We start from the raw sequence: 26,474 nt of genomic DNA, 5'->3' as shown, positions 1-26,474 counted from the left end.
CAGGGCATGGCTGTAATTACCTTCTTCCCATCTATAGCTAATACCTCAAACAATAAAAAAATATAGGGGTGTTAAAAATTCAAATGCTAATTATGGGCTGTTATATTTACTAAACATAGCAGACTAATAACAAAAGTTGCAGCTTCTCAGTAGCTAGCAATGCACAATTTGATTTACGAAGTCCTTGGCCCTCTTACACTGACTGTATTACATAATAGTTAATAGTGCACTAAAATAAAATTCAATATATGCGTTTATCACTAAACTGATCTGGCACAACTGCATAAGGCTCCCTGCTTTTCCAGCATAGGTATTTTTTTTGCAGAAATCAATACTTTTCAACTCCCCTCCCCAAAATTAAGTTATGCAAGTATAGCAGCAGAAGGAGTGTAGAAAAGAAATATGCAGTATTTGAATACCCCATGTTCAGAAGTCATACTACAAATATTGGCTAATCTTGTATTTCTTTCAGTTACTTTCCTTTACCTCTGTATTCAAATCTTAAAGTCAACAGGAATAATATTGAGACCTATGTTAGTACCTAATATACTGCTACCACCGCCACTGCTGTCACCACCCCCCCACATACATATAAAACACATACATACAATGTAGCTTGATACCACTTAATAAGAATAGAGGTGTATGGATTTTGGGGGTGTCAAACAGCTGTCACAAACTGTCACCTCCACAAGAGAAACCTTGGCACACAACAAATTAAACTACACTTCTTTTTAGCTGTCATTATTCATAGCCAATCAGTTGAAATGCACCTAGTATTTCATGTGCAAATAATACCATGAAGAAGATCCATGGATCAGAATAGTGGGCCAACAGATAAAAAAGAGGAAACAACACGCTGTCTCTGTCCTTCTGAAGTGGCTCATCATCACCCCTGCACCAACTTTCACCAAATGAGATCTAGCCTGGGGCTATGTATTAAATATGCATATCAAAGAAAATGAAAAAATAAACCTGGAGAGTCAAATTGGACAAATTTGCATGCTTGAACTATTCCATTTCTCAGGTAGATGCTCACAAATAATAGTTCAATTTTTTTCCTTGCATCTGTATACTAGCAATTAGAAAAGGTTTTCCTTCTTTATAAATAAAAGTGAATTGATCCTTATATACAGTGTGAATATAAATGCACAGGCACACATGCACACGCATGCACGCACACGTGTGTACGCACACATACACACGCATATATATATAGATTGGACAAAGCTACTGAAAAGTGCAAAAGTTTTGTTGGTAAAACAAGCTAACATAAAAAAAATCCAATAAGGAGACACATTTCCCAAAACGCATGAATAAAATGTAACTATGTGATACAACTCTTCATTTCCCAGTTGGTGTTCTGGTTGCACAAATTATTGCTTCCTTTCAAAACAAATAGCAGGGGGCTAAAGTAAAAATGTTATAGCTCAAATCTCCAGGAAATAAAAGGCTTTAAATTATAATACCCAATGAAGTGGTAAACCCTAACGGGTGCAAGATAAATGGGTTGTCATATTTACTTGAGTTTGTTTTTTGAGTTACAAAGGCAAGAAAAGATTCTTTTTAGTGAAGATAATAGTTATCAAATTATCAAAATGCTAACCCCCTCCAACCTTGTCCTATCATTGTGTGTGAATTTAAATATTATAATGGAGCACTGCAAATTGGCTTGAGCATTCGCCATCTGCCAGAACCCTAAACAGGCTAGTTTATCTAATCTCCTCAATATAAACATAAGCATGCTCCATTTCTACACTTCTACTTGAAACACACTCTTGTAAAGAAACTGTGCTGGAAAAAAGGTATAGGGTTTTATATTATAATTATTATTATTATTATTATTTTCAGGATTATATACAATGAGCCTATATCTTTCAGGTTGCCATTCATTTAAATTGCTTTACTTGTAATGCACGTACACATGAATTTAGGGTTAGAAAATGCCATAAAACAAATATTTTTAAATCAGTCTCATGCCTCATAGAGTTTATTATCTACAGATGAGGTAACTGATAGAAGAGAAGCTTTCAGTAACTGATGCATACGTTATCACTTAAAAATGGTAAATCCAAAATGTAAAATATCACAAAAATCTTGCCCTGCAATGTTTACCAAATGCAAGTGAAGAAATGAAAGCTAAACCCCTGAATAGAAAAACTGCTATCAGTGTCCTAGAATTTAGCCACTCCAGGCTGAAGATTTTTTTAAAATATATATATTATAATTTTATCACTTATAACCTGCTCCAGTTCAGCTCAAATGTAATTATTAAATGCCCAGACATATTTTCAAAGAGCAAATGCTCATAGAAAGCTGCTTCTCCCTGGATTTCAATCTACCCCTCTGAACACACAAGGAAATAAAGCTAAGCGCCTGTGCAAAGCATAGTTAACTACACACTGGGTGTTAAATTAATATTTCAGACGCTAAAATATTAGACTGTATCATTTAGATTATGAGTTCAATGGAATCTAAACCTGTGTAAACCTTTTTCTCCCCAGGGATGCGTTCCTATAAATAAACTATAGTGCACACCCACTCTTTTTAACCATAGTAATTCGTTCCCTTTTCTGTGCTATCAGTTGCAATCTTTTCCTTCGCATTTGTAAGTTTCTTTGCATATACATATTTTAAAAGACCCTGCTCCAGAGCAGTCTGCAAACCCCCAGAAAAACAAAAGACTGTCTTCTTAACATCCACTCAAACGTTTAGTCCTACACATATCACAGTAATTCACCGACTACTAAAGCATTAAAATCAACCGCTAACCTATGGTTGCTCAATCATAATTCTCTCCAGCTTTCTGTAATACATTGTTAATAATTGGTTCATCAAGGTTACTGTCTTTTATTATAAAGATGCTTCAGGCACTTGGCAATAAGTCTATATTCTGCAAATAAGTTGTTCTAATGCAAAAGCATAGGAAACTTGAATGTGCTAACCCTTTTCTTAATGCAATATAAAATTGCCAGTAATGCTCAGCACTTGTCATCTGCATAAAGGAGTTAGGGGGGAAATCACAAACTTTCTCCCTAACTTTCTTGCCTCTAGTTTCTTACATTGCTGCACAGATTACAGGGTTGGCAAAGCAGGAAAAAAACACCGATCACCAGATCAAACAGACAATCTGCCAGCGTTTCAAGTAGCCCAGGTCAGGAAACTTTGTAAATCAGCGAAACTCCCTATACTACAGATAGGAAGAAACAAAACAAAAACCTACCCTCCCCCCCGACCAAGTAAGTGAAGAACTTTAAAATCGTCAGCAAATAGGGGGAGGGGAAAGGACGTCCAACAGGTTTAAAAGGGAGCCGGGGAGGTTGGGGAGAGACTCCTAAGCAGGTTAAAAAAAACCATCAAGGCATCTAGAGGACTTACATGGTCGGCTAAATTTGTGGAAGATCCTGAGAGCTCTTCGTGGTCAGACTTGGAGCTGCCATCCCTTTCGTCAATAACTAGATCTATTGGCATTTTTCCTTTCAAACAACTAATGTACCGATGGCAGAAGTTGTCGCACAACTCGTGGACCTGCAAATAAGAATAACATATTAAAAAGCAAGGCAGAATATCGGATTGCAACTCTTTTTTTTCCTTTTCTTTTTCTTTTGGTAGCAAGAGAAACACTGTGATCTATTCCACGAGTTACTCTAATTAAGGGGCACAATAGTTGAAGGCAAGGAAACAATAGAGAAATTGTTGCCGCACATATTATTCTCCAGAGACTTGCCGCAGCAACAAGTTAGAGAGAGAGGGAGAGAGGGAGAGAGATAGTGGGCTCAGTCTAGTCTGTAGAGGAAAATCCGATCTGATGATAACATCAAAACATTGGAAACTGGACCTATGCTCTGGAGCATACACTGTTCAGGCAGGTACAGCTAGGAACCAGCGATGGGACCTGTTTGAGCTGTATGTATTTTGAATGAATTGGCTTCTGCCCTGCAAAGAACCCCTACTCATCCCAGGGTACAGCTACCCCCATAGGAAGCACAACCTCCTGCTAACTCAGAGCACTTCATGCTTGGCTGTGGTTAATGTGACCATCAGATCTGGATTAATGCAAAGGGATTTAGGTTATTTTTAAAAAAATAATATTTCTGACTAAGGGAAATCGCCTATATTTAGGGCAGGCTATAAAGGGGGTTCGAGTGGCATATTTAAAAAAAAAAAACCCAAATCTTGACCTGGTTAAAATTGCACTGCGGTGGGTTGAGCGTGTCTGTCTGGTGTCACATGCTGTGATGCTCTGATGGCGCAGGTTAGAGTGTCACACTGCGCTTCCCCTGTATTTTTGGCAATGTTTACAAGGAATTGAAACAATCCCGGGGGGGGGGGGGGGGGATCAGGAGGGAGGAAGGCAGCACGGCCTCCGGCTCCGCGGCTCTTACCTTTTCTAACTCCAAAAGATGAAACCGTAGGACTTGTATTGCTTGGATCATCTGCAAGAAAGTTTGGAGCGAGGAGTTATTTGGGAGGCGGCGGCCCCGGGGTCTGGGCAGCGCTGCGCGACCAAACGGGCAGCGCGAGGGGGATTGTCAGGGCGCGCACTCATTATCCGGGATTTGAGCTCATTGGTCACGCCTCAGCAGTTTTGATCAAGTTTAACTTAAGCACTTGATTTTTATCATATTTATTTTAGGAGCGGTGATTAGTGTTTTACTGCGAGCCGGAGGCCCCCTCCCGCCTGCTTCCCGCCCCCTCTCCCCTCCAGCCCTCATTTCGGAGGGGCTGCAGTGCAGGCAAGCGCACACACTCACCCCCACCGCCCTGAAAAGAAAGAAAACCGAGGGGGGGGGGTGCTGGAGATGAATAGTTTGGCATCTTCTTTACAAGCGGATTTAGGCACTTTTAATATTGAAATCATCCCCATTAGCAAAAGAATTACAGTAGCACTCTCCAGTTCCCTCCTCTTAAGCAGTTATTTCCTTCACTTCAGCTTCCCGTGGCTTTCAACCTAGTTTTGCAATGCACCGGCACTTCAGAGTTTGCCCCGGCTCACTTCAGAAGTGAAGGCTCTTTGAAGCAGTTTTCAATCGGTCTGGTTCCCCCCCCCCCCCCTTCTCCCCTCCCCGATCCCCAAGCCTGCAGGTCTGAGCCCGGCTCCCAGCCTCCCCACTCACTCACAATGATGCCTTCATGTTTGAGAGAGGTGCTTGTTATTAATATCACAACTACAGCGCTGGGGGTGGGGGAGGGCAAAGGGTAAGGCCTTACCAAATTGTCCAACTCGGGGTTTGAAGAAAAAAGTGGCTTTTCAGCGCGGACCTACAAGGAGAAGGAAAAGCAGCGTAAATTACAGCTCCCTTTCAAAGCCCTGGGACTGAATCACTTGGAGGGAAAGCATGTGCCAAACTCGCGAGCTGAAACACGGACAGGTCACGCTAAAATGCTGCTGCGGTGCCTGCCCGAGCTGCAAGAGCCCCGGGCACCCGGCGCTGCCCCTCTCCCGCCTGATCTCTTATTTCGGGGGGTTTCCAAACTCCGCCGCACTTCGCTTCCCCCTCCACCCAGGAGGGAGGGCGAGGGTTACGGGCAGGAGGGGGAGGCCGAGGGCTGGCTGCCTGGGTTGGAGGGACTCCCTGAGAAGGCCAGTGGGAAGCAGTGGCAGAGCACATTTCCCAGCCCGGCCCTTGACTTGAGTCCAAAGGGGGGAGCGTGTTGGGGTGGTCCCCCATCTCTGGACGTGCGGTGCCAGGTGCGGGGGCGTGTGCAAGGAGCCGGGGGGCAGGGGTGTTCAAAAATGTCTTGGACCTGTTTGGCGAACACGGCGATGTCCTCGTTGAAGGAGTCCGAGGAGCAAACATCCCCGCCGGCCACACCAGGCTCCCGGGGAGTGCAGGTCGCCAGCTCGCACTTCTCAAAGACCAGAGCTAACAGGGGGAACAACGGGTGCCTACCGGGCAGACACACAAAGAAAGAGAGGGGGTGGAAGAAGAGCTCTAATCAACAAGTATTTTTTTTTAAAGCACGCACCACATACACAGCAGCCCACTCCGCAGCCCTGAACTGATCCTGCACAACGGGGCTGGTGCATGCATGCTATGTTCTCTGTTTCTATATGTATAAAATACCTACAATACTCCAAATCCTCAAACCGCATCCAAACCTCCCAGACCAGGGACGAAAACTGCCCTCCACCCCGCACGCAGCACAACACACAAACACACTTACAGTCGCTCAGCTGGGAATCTCTGACACTTTTAACCACAGTTGAAAATAATAGTAAAAATCCTCCCTATAAGCTGTAACCTAAAATGAGAAATGCTGGTCCTCAAGCTCCTTACACTGCTTCATATTTTCTTCTTTTTTTTTTTTTCAAGGAGACTGCTACCAAAAATGTGGTGAAGTTTCCTGGCTTAGGAAGCCTACCCAAGTAAAATACCAGCTGTCTAGATAAGTGAGCTGGGGGCAAAACACTTCTAGAAATATTTTCCCATAGTTGGAGCAGTCAGGGGGGAAAAAAATCTGTGTTAAGTAGCATGTGTGCGTTTGTCTGTTCTCCCTGTTTGTGTCTCCAGTCAGGGGCCTCACTATGTCAGGGAGGTGACTATCTCTTTTTAGAGTAATTTACAATTTCCCACCGAAGTGCACTGAAGAGAATCGGTGTCATTCCCCCAAGCACTGCGCTGGTACAGCCTGGAGTTTTGTTTTCTTTCTTTCCTAAATGAGAACCTCAGCTCCCTCTCTCCTATTTTTTCCCTTTACAAAAAAAAGTGAACCCCCTTTATCATCGCTCGGTCTCCCCAGATCTGGAGACCTCTTTATTGTCAGGGTCCTTCTGGCACCCTGATCCACCCCAGCACTGTTTCAGCTCAAACCCAGGGCACTGCCAGCAACCCGCCTCTGCCTCAACTCCTAACTTGTGCCTACCCGAGGGGAGACAAACAATAAATAAAAAATAAATTTTAAAAAATTCACTTGGAGGGGTGCTCATGTTTTAGGGGTGCTGACGTCTCCCCTACAGAATCGGCCTACAATGTGGCTTGAATTAAAAATAGCAATAACAGCAAGGGGTACGTTACACGCCTTCCTCCAGATCAGTGATCCAGGACTCTGTGCATGTAAATCTCCTGAAAGCTTTCTTAGTTGTGTCTAATGAAGGGTTGCTTTTTTTTTTTTTCTTTTCTTTTCTGCGGGAAAGTTTAGACTAGGCGTCCCCAGTGCCCCCTGCCCCCCGGCAGCCCCCATCCCCACCCGGGTGGGAGCAGCTCTCTGGCTCTGGAGTCCTGCTTCTCCCTTGCCTCCCTCCCCACGCTGCACGCAGGGCTATGGCGCCCGGGCTGCCCTGGCTGTACCTACCCGTAGATCGCATCCTTGTCCCGCTTCAAGGCGTCGTTGACAGCGGATCCCATGCTGGCCGGCATGACATTGGGGTGCGGGGCGTGGGCTCCATAGTGCTGGCTGGCGTGTAGCGGCGGCCCGTGGTTCAGGTGGTGAACTGGGGGGATCGGCCGGGGGGCGTGAGGGTCTCCGTACATGGAAGCTGGCACCCCTACTCCGTCCATCCCGCCGTAATGGGGCAGCTCATCGTACTGTCAAAAAAGGGGCCAGGAGAGAAGAAAGAAGGAGAGAAAGAGGAGGAAAGAGAGAGAAGGAGAGAAGGATAAAAAAAAAACAAACAACAACAACAACAACAACAAAAGTCAGAAGAGAGTAAAGCCCCCAGACAGACACAACAGAGCAAAACAAACCAGGAACAGCCACAACAGAGGGAGAATGACACAAAATGAAATAAATACAGAGCAGAGTGTGGCAAGGGGCTGGGGGCAGCGTGTGAGCAGGGGTAAGGGGTAAAAACAAGAGGGGGGGGGGCTGATCAAGGAAGAAGAAACCCTAACAAGGAAACTGGGATGAAAAAGGAAGGAAATGAAGGAGAAACTAGAGTGGCTTTGGATCAGAATGGAAAGACCCGAAATAAAGGAGTAAACAAACAGGCTGGGAAGCAAATAAAGAAATAACTAAGCACAGGGAAGGATAGAGGAGAAGAAGGTGGGGCGAATCGCGGAGGGGAAGGGGTAAATAATCTGAAAGTTACCAGAAACATTATTTAGCAGCAATTCCCCTTGTCCTTGTCAAAGTCAGAGACAAATCAAAGAGCTCTAGATATGCACATATATACATACATACATACGCATATATGTATATACACACATAGAGAGCTTCCCTAGGCAGCAGCGGCAGCGGCAGCAGCAGCGGCAGCAAGCCTTCCCCTGTGAAACCCGTGCTACTGAGCAGCGAGAGGAGCAGGGAAATCGCGCTGCTGGGGGAAAAGCTGGAGAGGAAAAAAGCGTGGAACAATCGCAGAGACACACACACACAGACACACACACAAAAAGCTAGTGAATAATTTTTGCCGCTATTTTTTAATACTGGCCGCCATCATCATTAGCAACAGAGGAGAGCAAATCGGACAGGCCCCTCTTAAGAGAGGATTTATATATAGGTAAGTGTTGGAGATTTAAACCTACCCTTTGCGCCATCAGTCTGCGCTCCAATAAACTCCTGGATGTGTCGTATATTTAATATCCCAGTCCAGCAAAGAAAGTGATTTAGAGTGAAGAAGATTCCTTCTTTTTTTTTTTTTTTTTTTTTTTGAAACCCACTTAGAGACTTCTCCTATTCTCCAGTATAGGTAAATAATAATAATAATAATAAAAAAAATCAGTCAAGAGCCACGATGAGTTTCTGTGTTTTTCTTCTTTTTTTCTCTCTTTCTCTCTTTCCTTTTTTCCTCTTTCTCTCTCTCTTTTTCCTTTTTTCTTTCTCTACGCAAAAAAAAAAAAAAAAAAAAATTGTCAAGCCCCCAAACTGAAGGTTACGATCGGCCCGTCAGCAACCCACATGTAACCAAACTGTCGTGTCTCATGGCTTTTTGCCACTCCAGCTGTCAATCAAAGCCAGGGAATGTCAAGGTAGTGAATGAATGATGGTTGATGATGATGAAGAAGAGAGGAGGAATCTTTTTAACCCGGGTTTCTTCTTCCAGTAACTCCGCGCTTGGGTTTTGCCTTTTAGGATCGCTATAGGGTTTTTTTAAGTACTGGGAAGGGGGGGGTGGGGAGATGCGAAGAAAAATTGAATAGTTTGCAAAACCCGGACTTCCCCCTCTCCCTTTTTTTTTCCTGGTAGATATTTTGTCTCCCTCTCCCTCTCCCTCTCTCTCTCTCTCTCTCTCTCTCTCTCCCTCTCTGAGATGAGTGAGTGTCAGTAAGTGTTGGCAGGTTGGCTGCTGGCTGGCTTATAGAAGAGGCTCAGTTTTGCAGCGCTGATCGGCGGGAGAATGAAATGACGGAACCCGGAAGTAGTGGTGGCCATAGCCAGTCCTACAACAGAGACACATAGAGGGAGAGGGGAGAGGGAGAGGGAGAGGGAGAGGAGAGCGCGCGAGCGAGCGAGCATAAAGCCTATGATATGCAGAGTATGCAATCAGGACTGCTGCAACTCCGCATGGGGGGAGCCACACAACAGATCATACTCATAGCAAATCAACGCCGCTTTCCATATAGGAAAGGGAGAGTGTGTGAGAAAGAGGGAGCCACAGGAGGAAGAGAGAGAGAGAGAGAATGTGTGAGAGGAGGGGAAGAGGGGAAACTGCAGAGAGCGTGAAGAAAAAAGTACGATAGGAGCCCAGACCCGGTTTGGTTTTCGCTAGCTTCTTTTACCAGCCAAAGCCTGCTTGTCTTTCACCGCGTTGCGTAGCCTGTGCTTAACGTGTTGTTTTGAACTGTGCAGCTAGGATCGCAGCCGCGACCGGGGTGCAAGGCTGAGGGCAGAGGCACGGAACATGAACATGTGCAGGGGGATCTAAAGTTGCTCTGCCTTAGGAAGCAAGCTTGCCTTAACAAAGTGCCGCGCCGCTGCCAGAGCCTTGCCTTTCCAAGTGCGGATGCTTTCCTGTGTGAATTCATTGTGCTTTTTAAAAAAAATTAATTTTCCAGGGCATGAAGAGAACACCTCGTTGAAACCATATTTGGCATCGTTCTTCATTAAGTGATCGCTTCTATCAACCACGTTGTGATGGGGGGAGGGAGGGGGAGAGGGAGGGGGGAGAAAGAGAGAGGGAATTCCCCTTCAGTGGTGTGATGAGACTGGCAGCCTTTTGAAACAAAGTCCTGCTCACTCTTTTGTATGCTAAGTCCAGCTGTTGGGCAGTTTGGTTTGGTTTGCATGTTCATTTGGAGGCGATCACTCGGTCTCGCGTGTGCACTGTCCGTATGTGGGTCTGTTTCTGGAGCTTGTTATGTATCTGCGTTGTGTTTGTGGGGTGTGTGCTCAAGTATTAACTCGGTAATGCCTTCTAATGGTAGTGCTAATTACAGTAGGGTTATTTAGCAAATTAAGTGAGACTGTGCACCCCCCCTTGAGCACCAAATGAACTTTTCCAAACACACACGCGCGCACGCACACACACACACACACACGTTAATTTTGGTATGTTTCTCTTGCCCAATCACTTTGCTGGAACTAAAACATGCCTTACCTCAGAGCAGTCAATTACCAAAGCTACCCGTGATCATCAATCATGGGGGATGCTTGAAGTTCGGGGGAGGAGCGATGGTCAAACTATCGATTGCTGCAGTTTTGTCCTACCCCCCCCCCTTCTCGTTCACGGTCCCCTGCACATAAAATCTAAAACAGACTATCCCGTTAATAGTGGGATTTATCAATGATTATGTACCCAGTTGTGAATGTGGCCTCATGCATAGATGCCTTTTAAACATACACCGCAAAAAAAAAAAAAAAAAAAAAGTATTTGATCCAGCTAGGGCTTTTTATTATTATTTTAAGATTTTTGGAAATTGGAAAAAAAAATGAATCAAAGGGTAGTTATAGAAATTTGGCCAGATTTTAATGGGCATACGGAATGAGCTCCAGAGGTCAATAAACCCCTCCAAAATGATGAATGATTGAGTACCTGTGATGATGATAGTGATTACCGGAGCAATTAAACAGTTTGATTAAATGAGCCATCATAACAATGATGTCTGCGGGAAATCAGCCCTCACATATAAAGAAAGATAGTGTGGAGGGCTGACAACGCCAGTGGGCATTCATACGTGTTCTGATAGTGTTGAGCCCTGCAGAGCAGACTGTATTTACAAATATGAGGGCAATATGGAGAAAAGTCACTCAGATACTTTTAGCCAGAGTTGCACCCTGCTTAAAAATCGTCAGAAGCCGAAGAGCAGACCCGTTTTTTTCCTAGAGGATCTCCTCCAAGATTAAAGCTAGCCCTAAGAGCAACCGATGTTCTGTGGCTGACTTTCACGGGACTGTAAAGAAAAGGTGAGTAAAACGCCCTTAGTATGTAGATCTCTTTCAAGTAGTGATTAAGTTGATTCATTTCGCAAGGAAAAAGCCAGTCTTGTTGTGCAGTATTTTATACTCTGTCGTATAAATCGGTAACGCAATTCAAGATATTCATGGTAATGAATACTTGACTAATCCTTTGGGTGCGCGGAGACCTACAGAGCAGTGGGTTATGCAAATCCTTCCCTACTTTTACAGTTGTACTTTTCTAACAGATTTGTTTAAAAAGGTATCTAGCCGTCGGTAAATACGCCTTCCTCCTTCCCCCCCCCCCCAAAAAGATGCCAAATTCCTTAACTTCCCTAGAATCTTTTAACTGTGTTCCACCTAATACAGCCAGTTTTCTAGACTACATTTTGAATGTTTGTAGCATCTAAACTTATTGTCTAACAGAGGCAATATAAATATAGGGCTATGTCTCCTGTGCTGTATGTCTATCTTATTTCTTATAGCTTCAGTACCAATGCGAGCAGAGCCTTTCGCTGTAATATAGCCGTAGAAAAGTAATCTGGTTCCACTGAAGATTTCACGTATTTGTTCAGATCCCAGGCTGGGAGTATGGTGATGAAAGTTTACCCGTTTCAATGTAAAAGGGAAGTTTCTCCCCCACTTGATTTACATATAAGAAGGCGCTGCGTTACTTATGACACTGCCTCATCTTTCTTTTTTCCCCACATTGTTGATTTTTATAGTATTTAGCATAGATCTCAGTTCTCTGCACTAAAGGGTTGTTAGAGTGCAACATAAATGAAGCTGCATGAAAACAGCAAAAGCTTTTGCAGCAGCAAACGCTGTTCCTTTCACATGTTTCACTTTAAAGTAAAGCCCCTCGAGTTGGCTAGCCGGACTGAGTGGTCCAGTTTGGAACCGGGACCAACTTTTCACCAGGCTTTTTAAATCGAGGGAAAGTGACATTTCTTATGTTTAGTGCAAAGATGTTCCTGCTCCGGTCGAATCTTTTTTTTTTTTTTTCATGCACAGGTCTGAAAAGAAAGGGAACCTTTTTCACCTCTCACTATCCCAGTGTATTAAAGCCCAGAAACTCAGGGAACCTAGCTTCAGGAGCTACATTTTAGCCATTTCATTGCCACGCTCTGAAACCCTGGGCACACACAGCGGTAACTAGGATGCACTGGAAGCTCAGCCTGTAAGAAACAGAAGCAAAGAGTGGGAATTTACAGCTTTAGCTCTATTTTCCCCCTCGAGCTTGGTGGGATTTTCTTTCTTCCTTTCTTTCTTTCTTTTAAAAAACAACACTAAAAAACACCCCCTACCCCCAGTAATTCAGGGAGATTAAATTGGCTGATTTCCAGTTTCTCGTACACGCATCACAACAAAGACGGTTCCCAGGAAAAGTGGGAGAGAGGCGATTCATGTGCTTTTTTGCAGATCAGCCCGAAGTCCAAAGAGAAATTAGGTGTCCGGTATGGAAGTGCGTCTCCGTCAACAGCCAGTTCCTTTTGCCGAGGCTGGAAATGGTTTTAACAGGCGGTAAAATTTCATCTTGTGGTGTCAAATTGGGGTCAGTTTGGGGTTAGAGCTCTCAGTGTCCGAGAAGGAGCTGTCCAGCTGTGTGGGGATTCATTAAGGGCAAAAGATCCGTTTCAAGAAAAACAATACAAAGACAATCAGAGGGCTAAAGATCCTCTTCAAATCGCATTTTACAAGTGCACCAGAACAAATATGGACGCTGAAACCTATTCCCTTCAAACTCCCAAATCGGCTTCTTAGCACTTGGAGGGAGTGCGAGAGAAAATCCTCTAAAAGTTAAGAGTCTGTTTTCAATCAGCCTTTCTGAAGTGTGGCATTTTAGCCTTTTGCTGGCTTGAGATCTGCCTTCCCCCCTCCCTCAGAGTCCTACAAAAGCGGATTTGAACAACAGGTAACTTTTTAGATTTAAAAAATATATTCCATTGTTCGTGTTGACCCACTGTTGTTATGCTCAGTACAATAATTTTATAGCAAAAGGAAAGTTTTTTTGGGGGGGGGGGATTTCCCCATTGCCCGTTTGGAAATCCTTTCCTTTTCCTATAGGAGGTGATCTGGTCTAATAGATTTTTTTGGCTAAATTGACTTTGGGGTCCCTAGCAATGTAGAAAAGTACACATTGTTTATCTGGCTTATTAAATTCGCGTGGTTTAAATCCTCTTAGATCTCCTACATCTGTTAGAACAATTGACGCTTTGCTGGAGGGACAAATAACTTGAACCTTAATCTTGTTTGTAACTTTATTCAATGTTTGTTTGTTTATGGGTTGAGTGCAAGTATTTTTGGATGATGCTATTGTATCCGGAAAGGTATCACGCCGTCCACATTTGCAAAAAAACAAAACAAAAAACCCCCTACGATGGACGGTCAGGGATGCTGCAAAATAGCTTGGGTTCTTTAGGCTATTATTTTTTTTCATTTACATTTTCTCTTGGAATAGGCGGCATGAAAAGTCGGAATTAATGACGAAAAGGAAGGATTCTGCTCGGACGGGTGTTAGGGTGAGGAGAGAACCATGACCTTGTCGCAAAATCCACGGGAAAATTTATTTTTAAGGCTCTTCAGAAGACCAAGAGTGACATGTCAATATGCCACTCTTGGCTTTATCAGAAGGACTATTCCATGCTTTGATCTCCTTCATCCTCTCACCCCCTACCCCCCACTTCTGCCCCCCAAAATGCAGTTCGCTATCTTCTAACAGTGTCCTATACCGGGAGTGGGTTTCATTGTTAAGACTTGATCTGTTTTTACTTCTCTCAGCCTTATTCTCCTACTTGCATTTCCCTCCCTCCCAAATTGCTCCCTGAACCTGTGAAACTGTGAATGCTGGCACCGCTTCCTAGGTGCAGTCACTAATACTGCCTTCCCCCCATCCTTCCCCTTCCCCTTCCCTTTCCCTTTTGCAACGGTGTTTCTTTCAGTGGCTTTCTGATCCCTGGGTTCATTTGGCTATTCATCCCGCACCCCCCTTGCCAATAATGTGCTTTCCTTTTCAGCAATCTCTTAGTTTTGGAGAATCTTTCCACTCCAGAAAGTCAATGGTTGCTCATCACTGTGAACTTTTCTTGACCCCCATGGCAGTGTGACTGGGATCTTTGGAAGTTGGGTTAGGAGGAGTTTCATTTAGTTACTACCTGTTCACTCCCCTTGCCTTTTTTTTTTCTTTCCCTCTTTCTTTTTTAAATCAACAAGGAACCCAGAGACATCTCGGCCCTTGATCCCTTTGCAAGTCCCTATTATTCTTGCAACAAACTCCGCAGGTTTAAAAAAGCTCTGCTGGGGTGGATCCCCCTCGCCCCCCGCCCCAACCCCCCTCCTCCATTCTTTATCTCTCCTGTTTATTCTGTAAAGATCCCACAGAAGAAAAGGAGCGATTCAATAAACAGCCCTCTAGCGCTATCTGGCGGGACTCCAACACTTTCAAAAACGCGCTTTTCCCCAGTCTCCCCAAGGTTGCTCCGGAGCCGCTTTGAGCAGCTCAGGGACACCCGTGCGCCACCGCGGGCGCCAGCCTCCCGGGGCCCCGGGCCCCGCGCTGCCCCGGGGTGGGGGTGGGGGCCAGGCCTGGGACCCCTCTCCCCTTTGCAGCCAGCTTCTTTGCCCAGCGAAGGGCGAGCGGGGGCAGGACAAGAGGAAGCACGCCCAGTACGAGCGGAACCGGGGACTCTGCAACCGCACACGGACAAGCGCCGAGGTGACAGGGGAGCTGCCTGGCCCCGCGCCTCCGCCGCCGGGCGGGGAGCCCCTGGCAGTGCCCCTCCGGCCGGCAGCGCGGCTCTGCCTAGCGAGACAGGTGGTGCCAAGCGCACGTCTGCCCCCAAATACACCCCTTCCGACGTGGCAGCCTAGCAAAGGGGAAACCGAGGATGTGAAAGGGGGGGCGGGGGGAGAAAAGAATGGGAAACAGCATCGATTTGCAGCAACATTGCAAAGCCTGAGAGCTTCCTCTTGCTTACAATAGTCACTTGTGTCCTCTGCGGCTCCAGAGGGTGGGTGGCTTGGGGGAGGGGGGGGAAGCTCCCATTTAATATTGGGGTTCTCAAAAAACAAGGAGCCAAACCCTTTGGAAACGACTCAGACACTGGCATAAGCACCCGCAAGGGGTAGAAGCACCATTTCCCCTGCCCACTCCATTGTCTCAAGTGGGTACAGAGCTCAACTTTCGAATAGATGCACCTACAGCTGGGGGTGTTCATGGCTGGGGAAAGAGCTGACAAAATAATACAACGGGTTTCCTGGAAATATAAGGGGAGGGGGGCTTTTTCTTTTTTTTTTTTTTTTTTTTTTTTTTTTGAAGTTGGCACGAAGGGCGCCCGCGGTGGATTGCCAAAAGAGAGAGTTTTCTTTCCACCCCATTCCGCTCCCCTTTGTACCTCTTTCTTTTTGATCCAACAAAGAGAATGCAATATACATATATGTGTTTGTTCTCCATGCAAGAAACGCAGGAGAGCGTGCAATACAATATACGGCCAGTTAGTCCTCAGAATGCTTAGTTTTGCTGTAATTAATTGAAAACAGTTATTAGGTCGTCATTGGCAATAGCGTAAATAATTGCAGCAGAGTTTTACTTAAAATTGACCGGTCACAGAGTGATAGATCGATTCGAGGTATAAAAATGATGTATCAAAACATCAATGTCGATTATTTGAAATATTGTAGTCGAATCTTTTTATTGCTTCATCGGTTAAGTGTCTCAAAGTGCTGTGTTCCAACATATATTTATGTTGTCAATACTGTCAAAACTGTCAGGTTTATTACAGTGGATTTGTAATACATTTCGGATTTGCTCATTTACATAAAATGCCCACCCCAGTTTCTCCCTCCTTTTCCCACCTCTAGAAAATCTATGTCAGTTTAATCAAAGGATTCAGGCTCTTTGCTGCAGCAAAAAAACAGACGTTGCTCCGTTAAGTCCATTTTCCACCTCGCTTTACCAGTCCTGGGCTATTTCTAACTTGCAAAAAGGAGGTTCCCCCCCCCCCCCCCGGTCACTCTCACCGCCGCCCCGCATTTTTCCAACAGATTTTGAACCCCTGTGCCACACTGAAACTAAACCCTGCAGGAAACCTGGGGAGCTCTGAGCGCAGAGACCTAGACGAACCCAAACACACCTGTGAGGTCTGAAAAAAAAAAACAACCCACAGCCGAGGAAAAAGGAACTGAACAGTGCTGTTTGGATCAGAGTCGCAAAGAGGAAACAAAAGGAGCAATAAATAGACGTGCTCCGTATCTCAACCCCCTTCGCGGCTCTGGGACTCAAATGAAAAACGCAGGTTAGAAGCAGTACTGACAGTTTTAATTCTCTCTTTCCCCCCCCTCCCCCTTTAACAAGGGCATATCAGACCCGATCGCTTGCTTTAAAAGTAAAAGCTTTCTTTGTGTGTGTGCGTGAACGTGGTCCCAGCTAATTTAGTTACCTTTCTTCACTTTTCTCCGGAAGCTTAATCAAAATAAAAGAAACCAATACTCATGCTAAGCTCTATAGGCTGAATACACAGGCGAATTAGCGAAGTAACTTTATTCCGTCCCCCCCTTGAGAAACTGCTCTTTTAAAGGGCGTTTCTGAGATACCCCGGGTTTTCTTGGAGGGGATTCGTGTGTTCAAAGAGATCAGGGAGGAGAGTGGAGCTTGTTCCAGGTCGTCTTTTTTTAAATGCCCCTTTGAACACCTCCTTACCTGCCTGTGTTTTGGGGGAATATTTGCAAAATGGCAATTGGGATCCGTGGAGTAGATGCGGTGTGTGTGTGTGTGTGTGTGTGTGTGTGTGTGTGAGATCTCCTCCGAAGTAAATTGAGAAGTAAGCAGCGCGAAGGGGGGGCCTCGCCCCTGGGGTGCTTTGTTTACTTTGGTTTGTAAAATCCTGCCAGGAGATGGTTTCCGCAGTGTGTGGCAAGTGTTTCTCCAAGAAATTCATCAGCCCTTCTACAATTACTTCAAGGGCTGGGGGAAGAGAGCTGCCATCACTTTTTCTCACATCCCAAGGTGTTGCAGAGAGGAGAGAAGAAAGGGCTGAAACATTTAATTATAATTGGGGGTGGCGGGGGTGGGGGGGAAGAAGGGGGTGGAAAAAGCCCTCCCAAGATTGTACCTGGAAAGCCTCCCAGGGACTGTCTGGGAGAGGTCTGTGGCGCTTGCCTTTTGGGGGAAGGGAGATTATTGTCCCCCATCTCGTGCAATAATTAGCCCGAACAATAAACATAATTGGGGGAAAAATCAGTTGGAATTCCTACGTTTTTAATTACGTTTCATTTTGTGGTAAGCCGTAAAATTATGAATGCCTCTCAATTAAACGCTCTCCACTTGTAAAGCATTTAACAACAATTATTCCTTAATCAGTTGGAATGTTCGCCACAAATGATGCTGTTAAACATCAAAGGGACGCCTTCCACGTTACCTTTTAGTCATAAGTAAGAGGATTAATTTCTATAATTAGAGGGGATAAATATGTGCATAAATACATCTCATTTCCCCCCCCCCCCCCCCTTGCACGTTGCGCTCCTATCCGGGAGCCGCGAGCGTCGCCCGCGTCTTTAACTCTGCCTCGGCCAAAATGAGACGCGCGGGCGGGGAAAGGCGGAGCGGGGCAGGGGCAGGGGCCGCACGTGAGGCTCGGGCTCCGCTCCCTCCTGCCCCGCGCCCGCGCCGGGCACTGCTCTCTCCGGCGCAGGATCGGGCCCGGCCACCGCGTCGGATCCGGCTGCTGTTTGCTTCCAGTCCCTGAGGTTTACCTGGTTCCCAAGGGGCCAGTTTGCTGGCCCCTCGCCGAGCCTTGAAGACGGAGTTTAATGCTGCAAATAAAACGAGCCCGACCTTGATTATCCCCTGTATGAATATCTCATTTGCCTAATGACTTTATGTCACGTATGCAGAAGGTCAATTTCCTTTTGACCTTTCCCATTGCTGCAGCAAGCATTCTTTTATAATCAATGGCTGTTTGAATAATCAATTCGCATTTTATGATCCCTGACAAACTCAATATATGTGTGCCTTGTTTCAGCCTCCCCTCCCCGCAGGCGCTGGCAGAGATGGCCACTGGGGTTCCCCGCGCCCCACCGGGCAGCTTTTCCTGCCTGCTGAGCCCGGAGATCTCCAGAAAGTCCCTTAGCACGGCGAAGTCTGCCGCGAGCCATGATGGCCCGAGCCAGCAGGACACGAGCTTCGGCTGGCACAAAGGGATCCGCCTTCAGACCTGTCCCGTTCCCCGGTCTAGTGGGGAGGCTGGATGCTCTATAGGATGATGCTACCTATTAGTATTACTATTTTTCAGACTCATCTCAAGTGGACTCCAGCAGCTCCTCTAAACACACCAGCCTGGGAACTTGCTCGGGTCTGGATGGACTATGTATTTTCACACAGTTTTCTAATTACTGAAGCCAAAATACTGCCTTCCTCAGGCCCCCTCCCCTCCCCAGGAATGTAGGTAATGGGATCAAAACGTCTGGGATATATTTTCCCTCTTCTACATTCTACATTTCCTAGGGCACTGAGCAGTCCAAAGTTCTCCCAGCTTCCTGAAGCCAAAGGTAGCCCATTACCTGTGAGCCCCACCTCTGAATCATTTCTGAGGAAAGCACGCAGTCTTCAGTGAATGCACATGGAAAACCTTGAATTAACCTTTGCAGTAGATTAAGTATCCCACTGACATTAACTGAATTCTTATTGCCACTGGCCTGGCCTGTTTTATTATCACCCCTTCCAGATCACCTAAGAGTAGGGAAACTTGCCCCATCAATTGCAAATGATAGAGAAAGAAACTGCACCTCCACTACATTCATTATTAGAACAAAATAAACAAAAGCTGTGAAACCTGTGTGTGTTCAGGGGGTATGGGAGGGTTGAACTTTGCAAATAGTTTTCTATAAGTAGCTCACATTTGCTGTGATCTATTGGTGTGAGTCAGGAACTGAGAGTTATTGCAACCCTGTTCCCTCTATTGGATAATTAATACTGATTCATAGCTTTTTCTACCTACGACTGTGTGTTTCGTTTCCCTCTACAGGGTCCATGGTTCACTGGTGTATTGTTATTCCCTGAAAGGTAATTGCACTTGATATTCTCCTGGGCAGACTCATTAGCCAAGGGCAGGGTGGCTTGCCAATCTTAGAAAGTCTTCCAACAACTTATTGTAAATATTTGCCCCAGAGGTTTAGTACAAATGGGAGCAGATTCTTAGCCCCTGACATAACCTTTGGGTACAGCATCCCTGCTCCAAGCAATGGTAGGTCAGAATGGGGGCATTTTTTTTTAATCCTACTAAACCAGGAGATATGTTTAGTCTCATTCCTCATCATGCATGGTCGGAGCCACAAAAGAATGACAATATGAAGAAATTCAAGTTTTTCCTGAACACCTTTCTAACAGTTTTTAGAAAAAACCACAACATTACATAAAAGAAACCCAAAACCCTACCCACCCAACAGTGGATGAGCCAGATGAGAACCACCTTCCAGATTCATTAGTCTGGTCTCTTTTACACTCCTCTTTTAACATTTATTATAATGCATATTGAAAACATTTCTTGGCTGTCCACCACTGCAAACTTATTTTTCACACATGCCTAGTGTGACCTATCTGGCCCCTTTCACCCCCACCCCACCCCGTTAAATTAATTACCCACAAATGTAGAACAATGAACAACGTGTTCTGGGAAATATCTGGGGAAAATAATTTCATATTACTTTGTGAAAGGAAAATCTACTTTATTTTTTGTCTAGTGTTCATTATTTTTTTTTAATCTTATTTTCCTACTTGGATTTTGGCAGGTTTCAGCAAGATGGTCCAAAATAACATCACAGTGTAAAGGACAGCCTTGCTACAAAATGACCACCATAAGATGGATGAAGAGGAATGGCAAGAGACAAGAAATCTCAAGACATCACCACATTCACCAGCAATTTCAGACTAAGGAAGTCTAGGTAGCTGTAGTCACTATGTATTACACCAAAACTGTACATTTTAAATAGTAAATAAATAAATAAATACATAGAACCCCCCCCCCCCCCAAAAAAAAAAAAAAAAGCTGTGATGATATCAAAGACCAGGGACAGAGAATGAAGCCACTTTGCACTTAAGAGCAAACAATCGTATTTGCAGTGCCTGGACATTACACTGAACTTCCACTTACCAGCTTCCTCTACTTACAGTCACCAGATGAAACTCAAAGGGTAAAACACATCCGTGGTGTGAGAGGCAGAGAGAGATAGTTAGCCCTGTGAGTCTGAAATCAGGCAGAAGGCAGGGTAGCGTGGCACCCTTGCGACTAACTTGTTCAGAGAGGCATGAGCTTTTGCAGACTACAGCCTACTTCATCAAATGCTATGAATGGATTCTGGAAAAGTAGGCTGTAGCCTATGCTTCTCTGAATGAGTTAGTGTACAGTCCTGCCCAGCCTTCTGCTTGACTTCAACCAAGTTACACCAGGGATAGGTCTGTGTGCTTCAAACAGATTATGCTATTATAATGATGTTTATAAACATTTTCATGCAGAAGGTAAAGGAACAAGGGGCTGACTTCTACTTATCCTGTACATCCTCTGTAGATCTGTCTGAAAACTCACCTACTAAACAGCAGGATACTCGTAATGATAATCTGTCTCCAAGTTTTGCATCTCTTCAGAAAATCTGAGATACATATTGAAAATCTTCAGTATTCTGGGGTTCAAACCTAGGGCAAAAGTCACTTTGGTTTAAATACTCCTTTTGCCTCAATGAGGAATCCAGGATAGGTTTCCTTTTACCTGATCCTTCACTAGTGTGAGCACATTCTCCAAAGTGCTGAGCCCTCCCAGTTTTCACTGATTAAATTGACCATGCAGCATCTTGAGGAATTCCCCAGCATCTCAAAAGATAAGGCCCTTAATAATGCTTTCAATATTTCTCATCTTTTTATGACACTTTTGCAACAGGATCTCTCAGGTTCTGCAGTACGTGGTACAGACTACTGTTTAAAACTGTTTTTCATCTCTGCCGAAATAAATACTGTTTTTTTACTGATGAATACTGATGAAATATGATTAAACAACAAAGTGCTAATATGTTTCATATAAAACAAGTATAAGCACATATCATTACTTCATATGCAATTATAAACTGTCACTAATAGTTCTATTGATTGGTGGCATAAATAGCTGTAATACAAGCTGTTCTTTAGAGGAGATAAATATAAATACCAATGAAAAAGCATAAGAAGTGTTTGTCCTGTACTTTTACCTTGAGGCCGTATTATGATCACAATAAGACATATCTAGGCATGTGTCATACTGGATAATACTATTTCTTGGGTGTTTGAGGGCACATGGCTTTACCTTGTACTTCGCAACAGCTGAGACATGCCGTTTAGTCGCATGATCCTAGCTCTGCTGGAAAAAAATATTAAGCTATAAATATACCAAAAAGGAATATATTTATAGGTAGTTAACATTAAATACTCCACAACATTGTATTTATGTAATTAGCAAGCAAAGTTAAAAATAAATGTTTTCAAAACATTTTTCTCTTTGAGGAAGAACTGATGGCATTATTCATTGTGAATACATTTCTGTATGTAGGCCCATTTTCTGTTCACAGACCACTTCTTATTTTGTATGCGTGTTATAGTATCACCTGGAGAGCCCCAGTCAAGCGTTTGGGCCCTACAATGAATCCTTATTTTTGTATTCTTTATTTGCAAGTATTCACCAAGAACACTTTCACCAAATGGGTTTCAGTCTATGGGTTGTTTACAACATGTTCATGCATTCTTTTTGCACTTCATCACGTGTCTGGTACTAGTTCTGTTCTCCAATAGGTTGGCTGAATTTTTAAAAATAAGAAGCTAACAACACAAGTGAATAAAAAATCTTGTCTGGGTATGTGTGTTTTTGCTTACATGTAAGTATGCGTATTCACATAGAACATGATCCTGCTTCCATTTAAGTCAATAGGAGTAGGATCAAACTGAGGAAAAAGAAGCACTTGTACAGTTATAACATTTATACAAATAAAAGCTGGTTCCCCCAAATGTCTGCAAATCCTGAGTAAAAAGGAGCAGAAATATGATCAAATCAAAAAGCTCTTTGAAATCTGAACAACTGTTTGCAATTATAGTTTTTGCAATATGAAACTGGCTCTATTTTTATTACAATGGTTTAATTACATTTTTAAAACTTTTTTTAATAAAGGTCCCATTATTGAGAGGGTAATTGTCCCAGTTTTCTTTTCCTGGTCTGACATAACCCCACCTCACTTTGTTTTTGGTAGGCCATTTTTTCAGGAGTAAGAAGAATATTATTTAGTCAAGAGGCAGATGTTTCTTACTGTTATTTCCAGATTTTAGTCATGGATAAGGTGCTGTCTTCAGTCAATAAGTTCAGGATAACTGTTTATTTCAGAAATAAATATCTAAAGAGATTTTTAGTGTTCGTGGGAGCCATTACATTGTTTACATAATCCAGCACAAATGGAAAAGCAGATATGAAGGTATTGGTCCTGGATTCTTTGTGCATCTAAAATTCCTATTGACTTTAGTGAGATTTATGAGTGTACAAAGAATGTAATTTTGGACCCATATTGTAGCGTGGAGTTCATGTCTGCATTTATTATTTTATTTCCATGGGAAACACTATCTTTCCCTACTGGTATCCCTGAAGCTGTGAAATTCTTTGTTGAGTGTAGCACAATTACAAACAAAGGAAAAAGTATGTTTGTTGTACTGTATAGCAGAATACTCTGTGATCAGTGAGTAACATTGGGTCCAAGTCTTGCATTCTCCAGGCAAAAGTAGTCCTACACTGCCCTAGAGTTTGAAGGTGCTAGGATAAAGGGATTTTTTTCAGACTCCTTTGGTAAAAAAATTAATAGTAATTACTGCTATTGCATGGAAACATTTACTAAAAGTACTGACTTGATCAATGTAAAGTTGGGGACAGGGAAAAAGATAGGAAGACAGTTCTTGGGCTTAATTCTCTTCTTTTATATAAATCAGTATACTGCAAAAAAGTTAGTGGTGTTAGATTGATTCAAAATTATTTTGGGGCGATCAGGCCTCTTGTGTTTAAATAGATAGTATTACTTTAAAAGTTGAATATACTTAACGCAGTCTAAAAATAAATTCAAAACAAAAGAGTAAATGTAGCGACACATAACAAGTAAGCATGCATGCAAAAAAAGGTAAGTGCAAATTAGATTTGAATATTCATGAGTCACAAATCATTGACAGTTTGAAATAATGCAAAACAGCTTTATAAATGAGGTTAAGGCAAGGGACATCAAAGAAATGCATTGCTAAATCAATAGCAATTTGATTGTGCATATACTTGTAAATTGTGGTTACAGTTTGTGAGACAGAAAAAAATTCTGTGCATGTAGTGAAGAAGGACACATAAATATTCTTTTTGTATGTGCTATATTTTTGCAATTCAGCGTGTACTTGGAGACCGGCCATGTATAAAGTGACCAGACATCACTTTTTAAATTTTTTTCAACTCAGTGTTATAGTTTCCTTTGCCTATCCCATGTCTTGTATTGTTTTGCTGAGTATGCTAAAAATTCAATTTTCAATAATACCTGAACAGCAATATTGTAAAATGAAATAATTACTTACTTCACATGACTTCAGTAGAAAGTTCACCTGCTAATCAAAGCACTATCATAAAATCATAGCCAGTGGAGATTATCCACTTGTTTCAGGGAATTTTGTTCTCTGAAGTGGGAGTCAGATGAGTTGCAAGTCTCCAGGCAAATTGCTGGAGTAAAGGGATTTGAAAGAATGATAGCTTGAAAGATGGCCAGCCTAACCATTTAAATCAGAGCTTTTTCATTTTATCCTGCTGTAAGCATCAATAAAGTATTGGATCTGCTGTCTCATTTGTGAGCTTTGTGGCTGTTTGAAATAGAATAGTTCAAAATGCTGATGAGTGTACAGAACTAAAAGGAAAAACTGCCAAAAATAGGGCTCTCCTTTAAAAATTACTCCAATGCATTTGTTTTTTCTAAGTGTTTATTATACTTTGATTACCAAACACAAACTGTTATATATTCGTTGGTTCTTTTTCTTCAGTGTTCCCTGCCTTCACTGTTATTTCCCTATTCTCCGGAGTGTTTGATGAAGGGATACGTAATAGGTCAAGTGAAGTTCTTTATATCTATATCTATATATATCACTGCAAAAGCAAGCAATAACATCAATTTGGAAGTGGTATAGGGTACTTTGGTCCTTTAAGAAAGAGAGCCACATGACTTCTTGCAGTGCTGTGTTTAAACCCATCCACTCACATGAATGAAGCTAGCAATTATCTCATGTCAAAACATTGTTGAAGGGGAAACCCAGATGTCGAATAACTTCGGAAAGGGATAACCTCATGTCCTCCCCAATCCCCAAGATGAACCTGTCAGAAGCTGATATGTCTCTTCTCTCATCACAATACCAAAAGAGAATGGTATGCTCCATGTGTAAAATTCAAAATGGATTCTGCAATAATGTCCTTTTATTTGTGAATTCTGCAGTGTGAAGAAACAATAGATACATTAAAAACAGCCTTTTAAAGATTCAGAATGTCAGATTTTCTCCTTAAGGCCATTTCTTCCCACTTTCAGAATCTCTTGGGAAAGAAATGAAGCCTTCATCTGACTGAGTGAATGGAAAGAATATAACCTAGTGGCTTGGCTGCAGCAGAGGACTGGAAATCAGGAGGGATGGATTCGACTTCTCTTTTGTCAGTGGCTTGCTAGAGGAAGGGAGTGTGGAGTGAGAGAGGGGCAAGACATTTAAACCATGTCTCAGCCACGTCTGTAAACCAATGAGGTTCAAACTATCCTTTTCATAAAATGTTAAAAGTCCTAATTCATTCATGTTTGAGAACAATATGAGCTCTACAGATGAAATGAGTTTTATACATGCATAGTATAATTAATAATAATATTATAGTTCCCTGGATAAAGCATCTCCTAACTCTTTTTTTCTCAAATCTTCAGAAACTTTTTCAGATTAAATAATCCTATTTTTTTCCTGCAACTCCTTGTCACATTCAGTAAATCGCACAGTCTTTATTGTCCCAAATTGGAAAGTTACTAGCTCTTTAGGGTAGACATTGGTGGCAATTCTCTATAGGTATGCATAAAAGTAAAGTAAAAACACACTGAAAACTTTTCCAGTCCATTTAGGTGCTTACACTGTACCCATCACCATGGTATCCAAGTGCTGCTCAGAAGACATTTGTTCTTTCTTCTGGTGTGCTATACTCAGAGTAGCTATTGCATTACCAGGAAAAATAGGTCATTGGTACTACAGACCAATCTTCATTTCATGGGAAAAAGACTAGGACTCTTGTTTTATTTCACTGTATGGGAGATTAGGAACTTTTTACCATCTTCTCTATTTAGTGTGTGTTCAAGGTGTGGATGGATTAGTGATTTTTCTTTTCAGAATAATTCCTTATTCATGAAATAAATAGAGGGAAACCAGCAGAGTTTTGTAAGTAATTCACTATATACAAGTAGCAAAGCTAGGATCATTATAGTGGGCCATCAAATGAAAATGATTTAACTGGAAAATCTTAGCTGCCTCCTTCCCAAATCCCCTTTACTCTCTGTTCCCTTTGAAGTTCCCAGTATGCCTAACAAACTGCTCCTCACCTGGACTCATGGCTTTTGGAGTCAGGGGATACTAGGCCTGTGCAAAGCAACAAATATTTGCTTTAGATTTGGAGGGACAGAGATTTGATTTGGTGATTTGAATCACTGCCCCGATTCGATTTGGCCAATTCAGATTTGGAGATTTGTTGCTGATTCAGAGATTTGGCCATAGACTATACAGGCAGTCCTTGATGATGCTGGACACAGCTGTCTCCAGCTGGTAAGTCTGTTGTGGTGGGTGGATGCAAGGGGTGTAGGGAGGAGGCAGGTCAATGCCCCCACGGTGAGGGAGGGGTTGGGGTTGGGGCTGGGACAAGCTACCCAGCCAGGGTGGGGGGGCAGGCACTGGACTCAGGGAGGGGGGCTCCTGCTACTGCACACTGCCATGCGCTGTTGGTCTGGGAGCTGCTCTTCTGGTGGCTCCTCTGGCAGCTCTCACCACCTGTCCGGGAGGGCATGGGAGCTGGTGCGTGCCCCCAGATCTGCGCGGTCCGGCCTGGGCCAAGCTGTGCTCTGGGAGGCTAGCCCCAGCTGCCTGCTGAGGAATCAAATCAGCTACCGAAGCTTCG

At 43.5% G+C, this 26,474-nt stretch overlaps 1 protein-coding gene and 1 long non-coding RNA gene across 5 annotated transcripts in view; one reads left to right on the top strand and one right to left on the bottom strand.

Moving 5' to 3' along the window:
* Nucleotides 1-9,363, bottom strand: part of MEIS2 (Meis homeobox 2) — a 213,580-nt gene extending 204,217 nt beyond the window's left edge. Inside the window, exons 1-6 of one of the 3 annotated variants that reach the window (XM_019496207.2) lie at nucleotides 8,466-9,363; nucleotides 7,297-7,529; nucleotides 5,749-5,890; nucleotides 5,212-5,262; nucleotides 4,386-4,436; nucleotides 3,379-3,528 (exon numbers count right to left, since the gene is read on the bottom strand). In XM_019496207.2, coding sequence (XP_019351752.1) covers nucleotides 3,379-3,528; nucleotides 4,386-4,436; nucleotides 5,212-5,262; nucleotides 5,749-5,890; nucleotides 7,297-7,529; nucleotides 8,466-8,477 — 639 coding nt within the window. In that variant the 5' untranslated portion in view covers nucleotides 8,478-9,363. The remainder of the gene's footprint in view (nucleotides 1-3,378; nucleotides 3,529-4,385; nucleotides 4,437-5,211; nucleotides 5,263-5,748; nucleotides 5,891-7,296; nucleotides 7,530-8,465) is intronic. The other 2 variants (XM_019496204.2, XM_014596311.3) reach the window with 2 other exon arrangements.
* An 18-nt stretch (nucleotides 9,364-9,381) lies between these two features.
* LOC109285380 (uncharacterized) lies at nucleotides 9,382-24,138 on the top strand. Of its 2 annotated transcripts, XR_002093118.2 has the most exons (4): nucleotides 9,382-9,611; nucleotides 11,204-11,283; nucleotides 19,296-19,333; nucleotides 20,059-24,138. It is a non-coding gene; the product is annotated as an uncharacterized LOC109285380 (long non-coding RNA). The 2 variants fall into 2 exon arrangements; XR_002093117.2 differs by lacking the exon at nucleotides 9,382-9,611 and having other exon boundaries at nucleotides 10,036-11,283.
* The last annotated feature ends 2,336 nt before the right edge of the window (nucleotides 24,139-26,474 follow it).

This window comes from Alligator mississippiensis, chromosome 2 (assembly GCF_030867095.1).
Source record: "Alligator mississippiensis isolate rAllMis1 chromosome 2, rAllMis1, whole genome shotgun sequence".
Classification (NCBI taxonomy): Eukaryota; Metazoa; Chordata; order Crocodylia; family Alligatoridae; genus Alligator; species Alligator mississippiensis.
The sequence above is the reverse complement of the archived record's forward strand: the minus strand, read 5'-3'. Positions and strand labels throughout refer to the sequence as shown.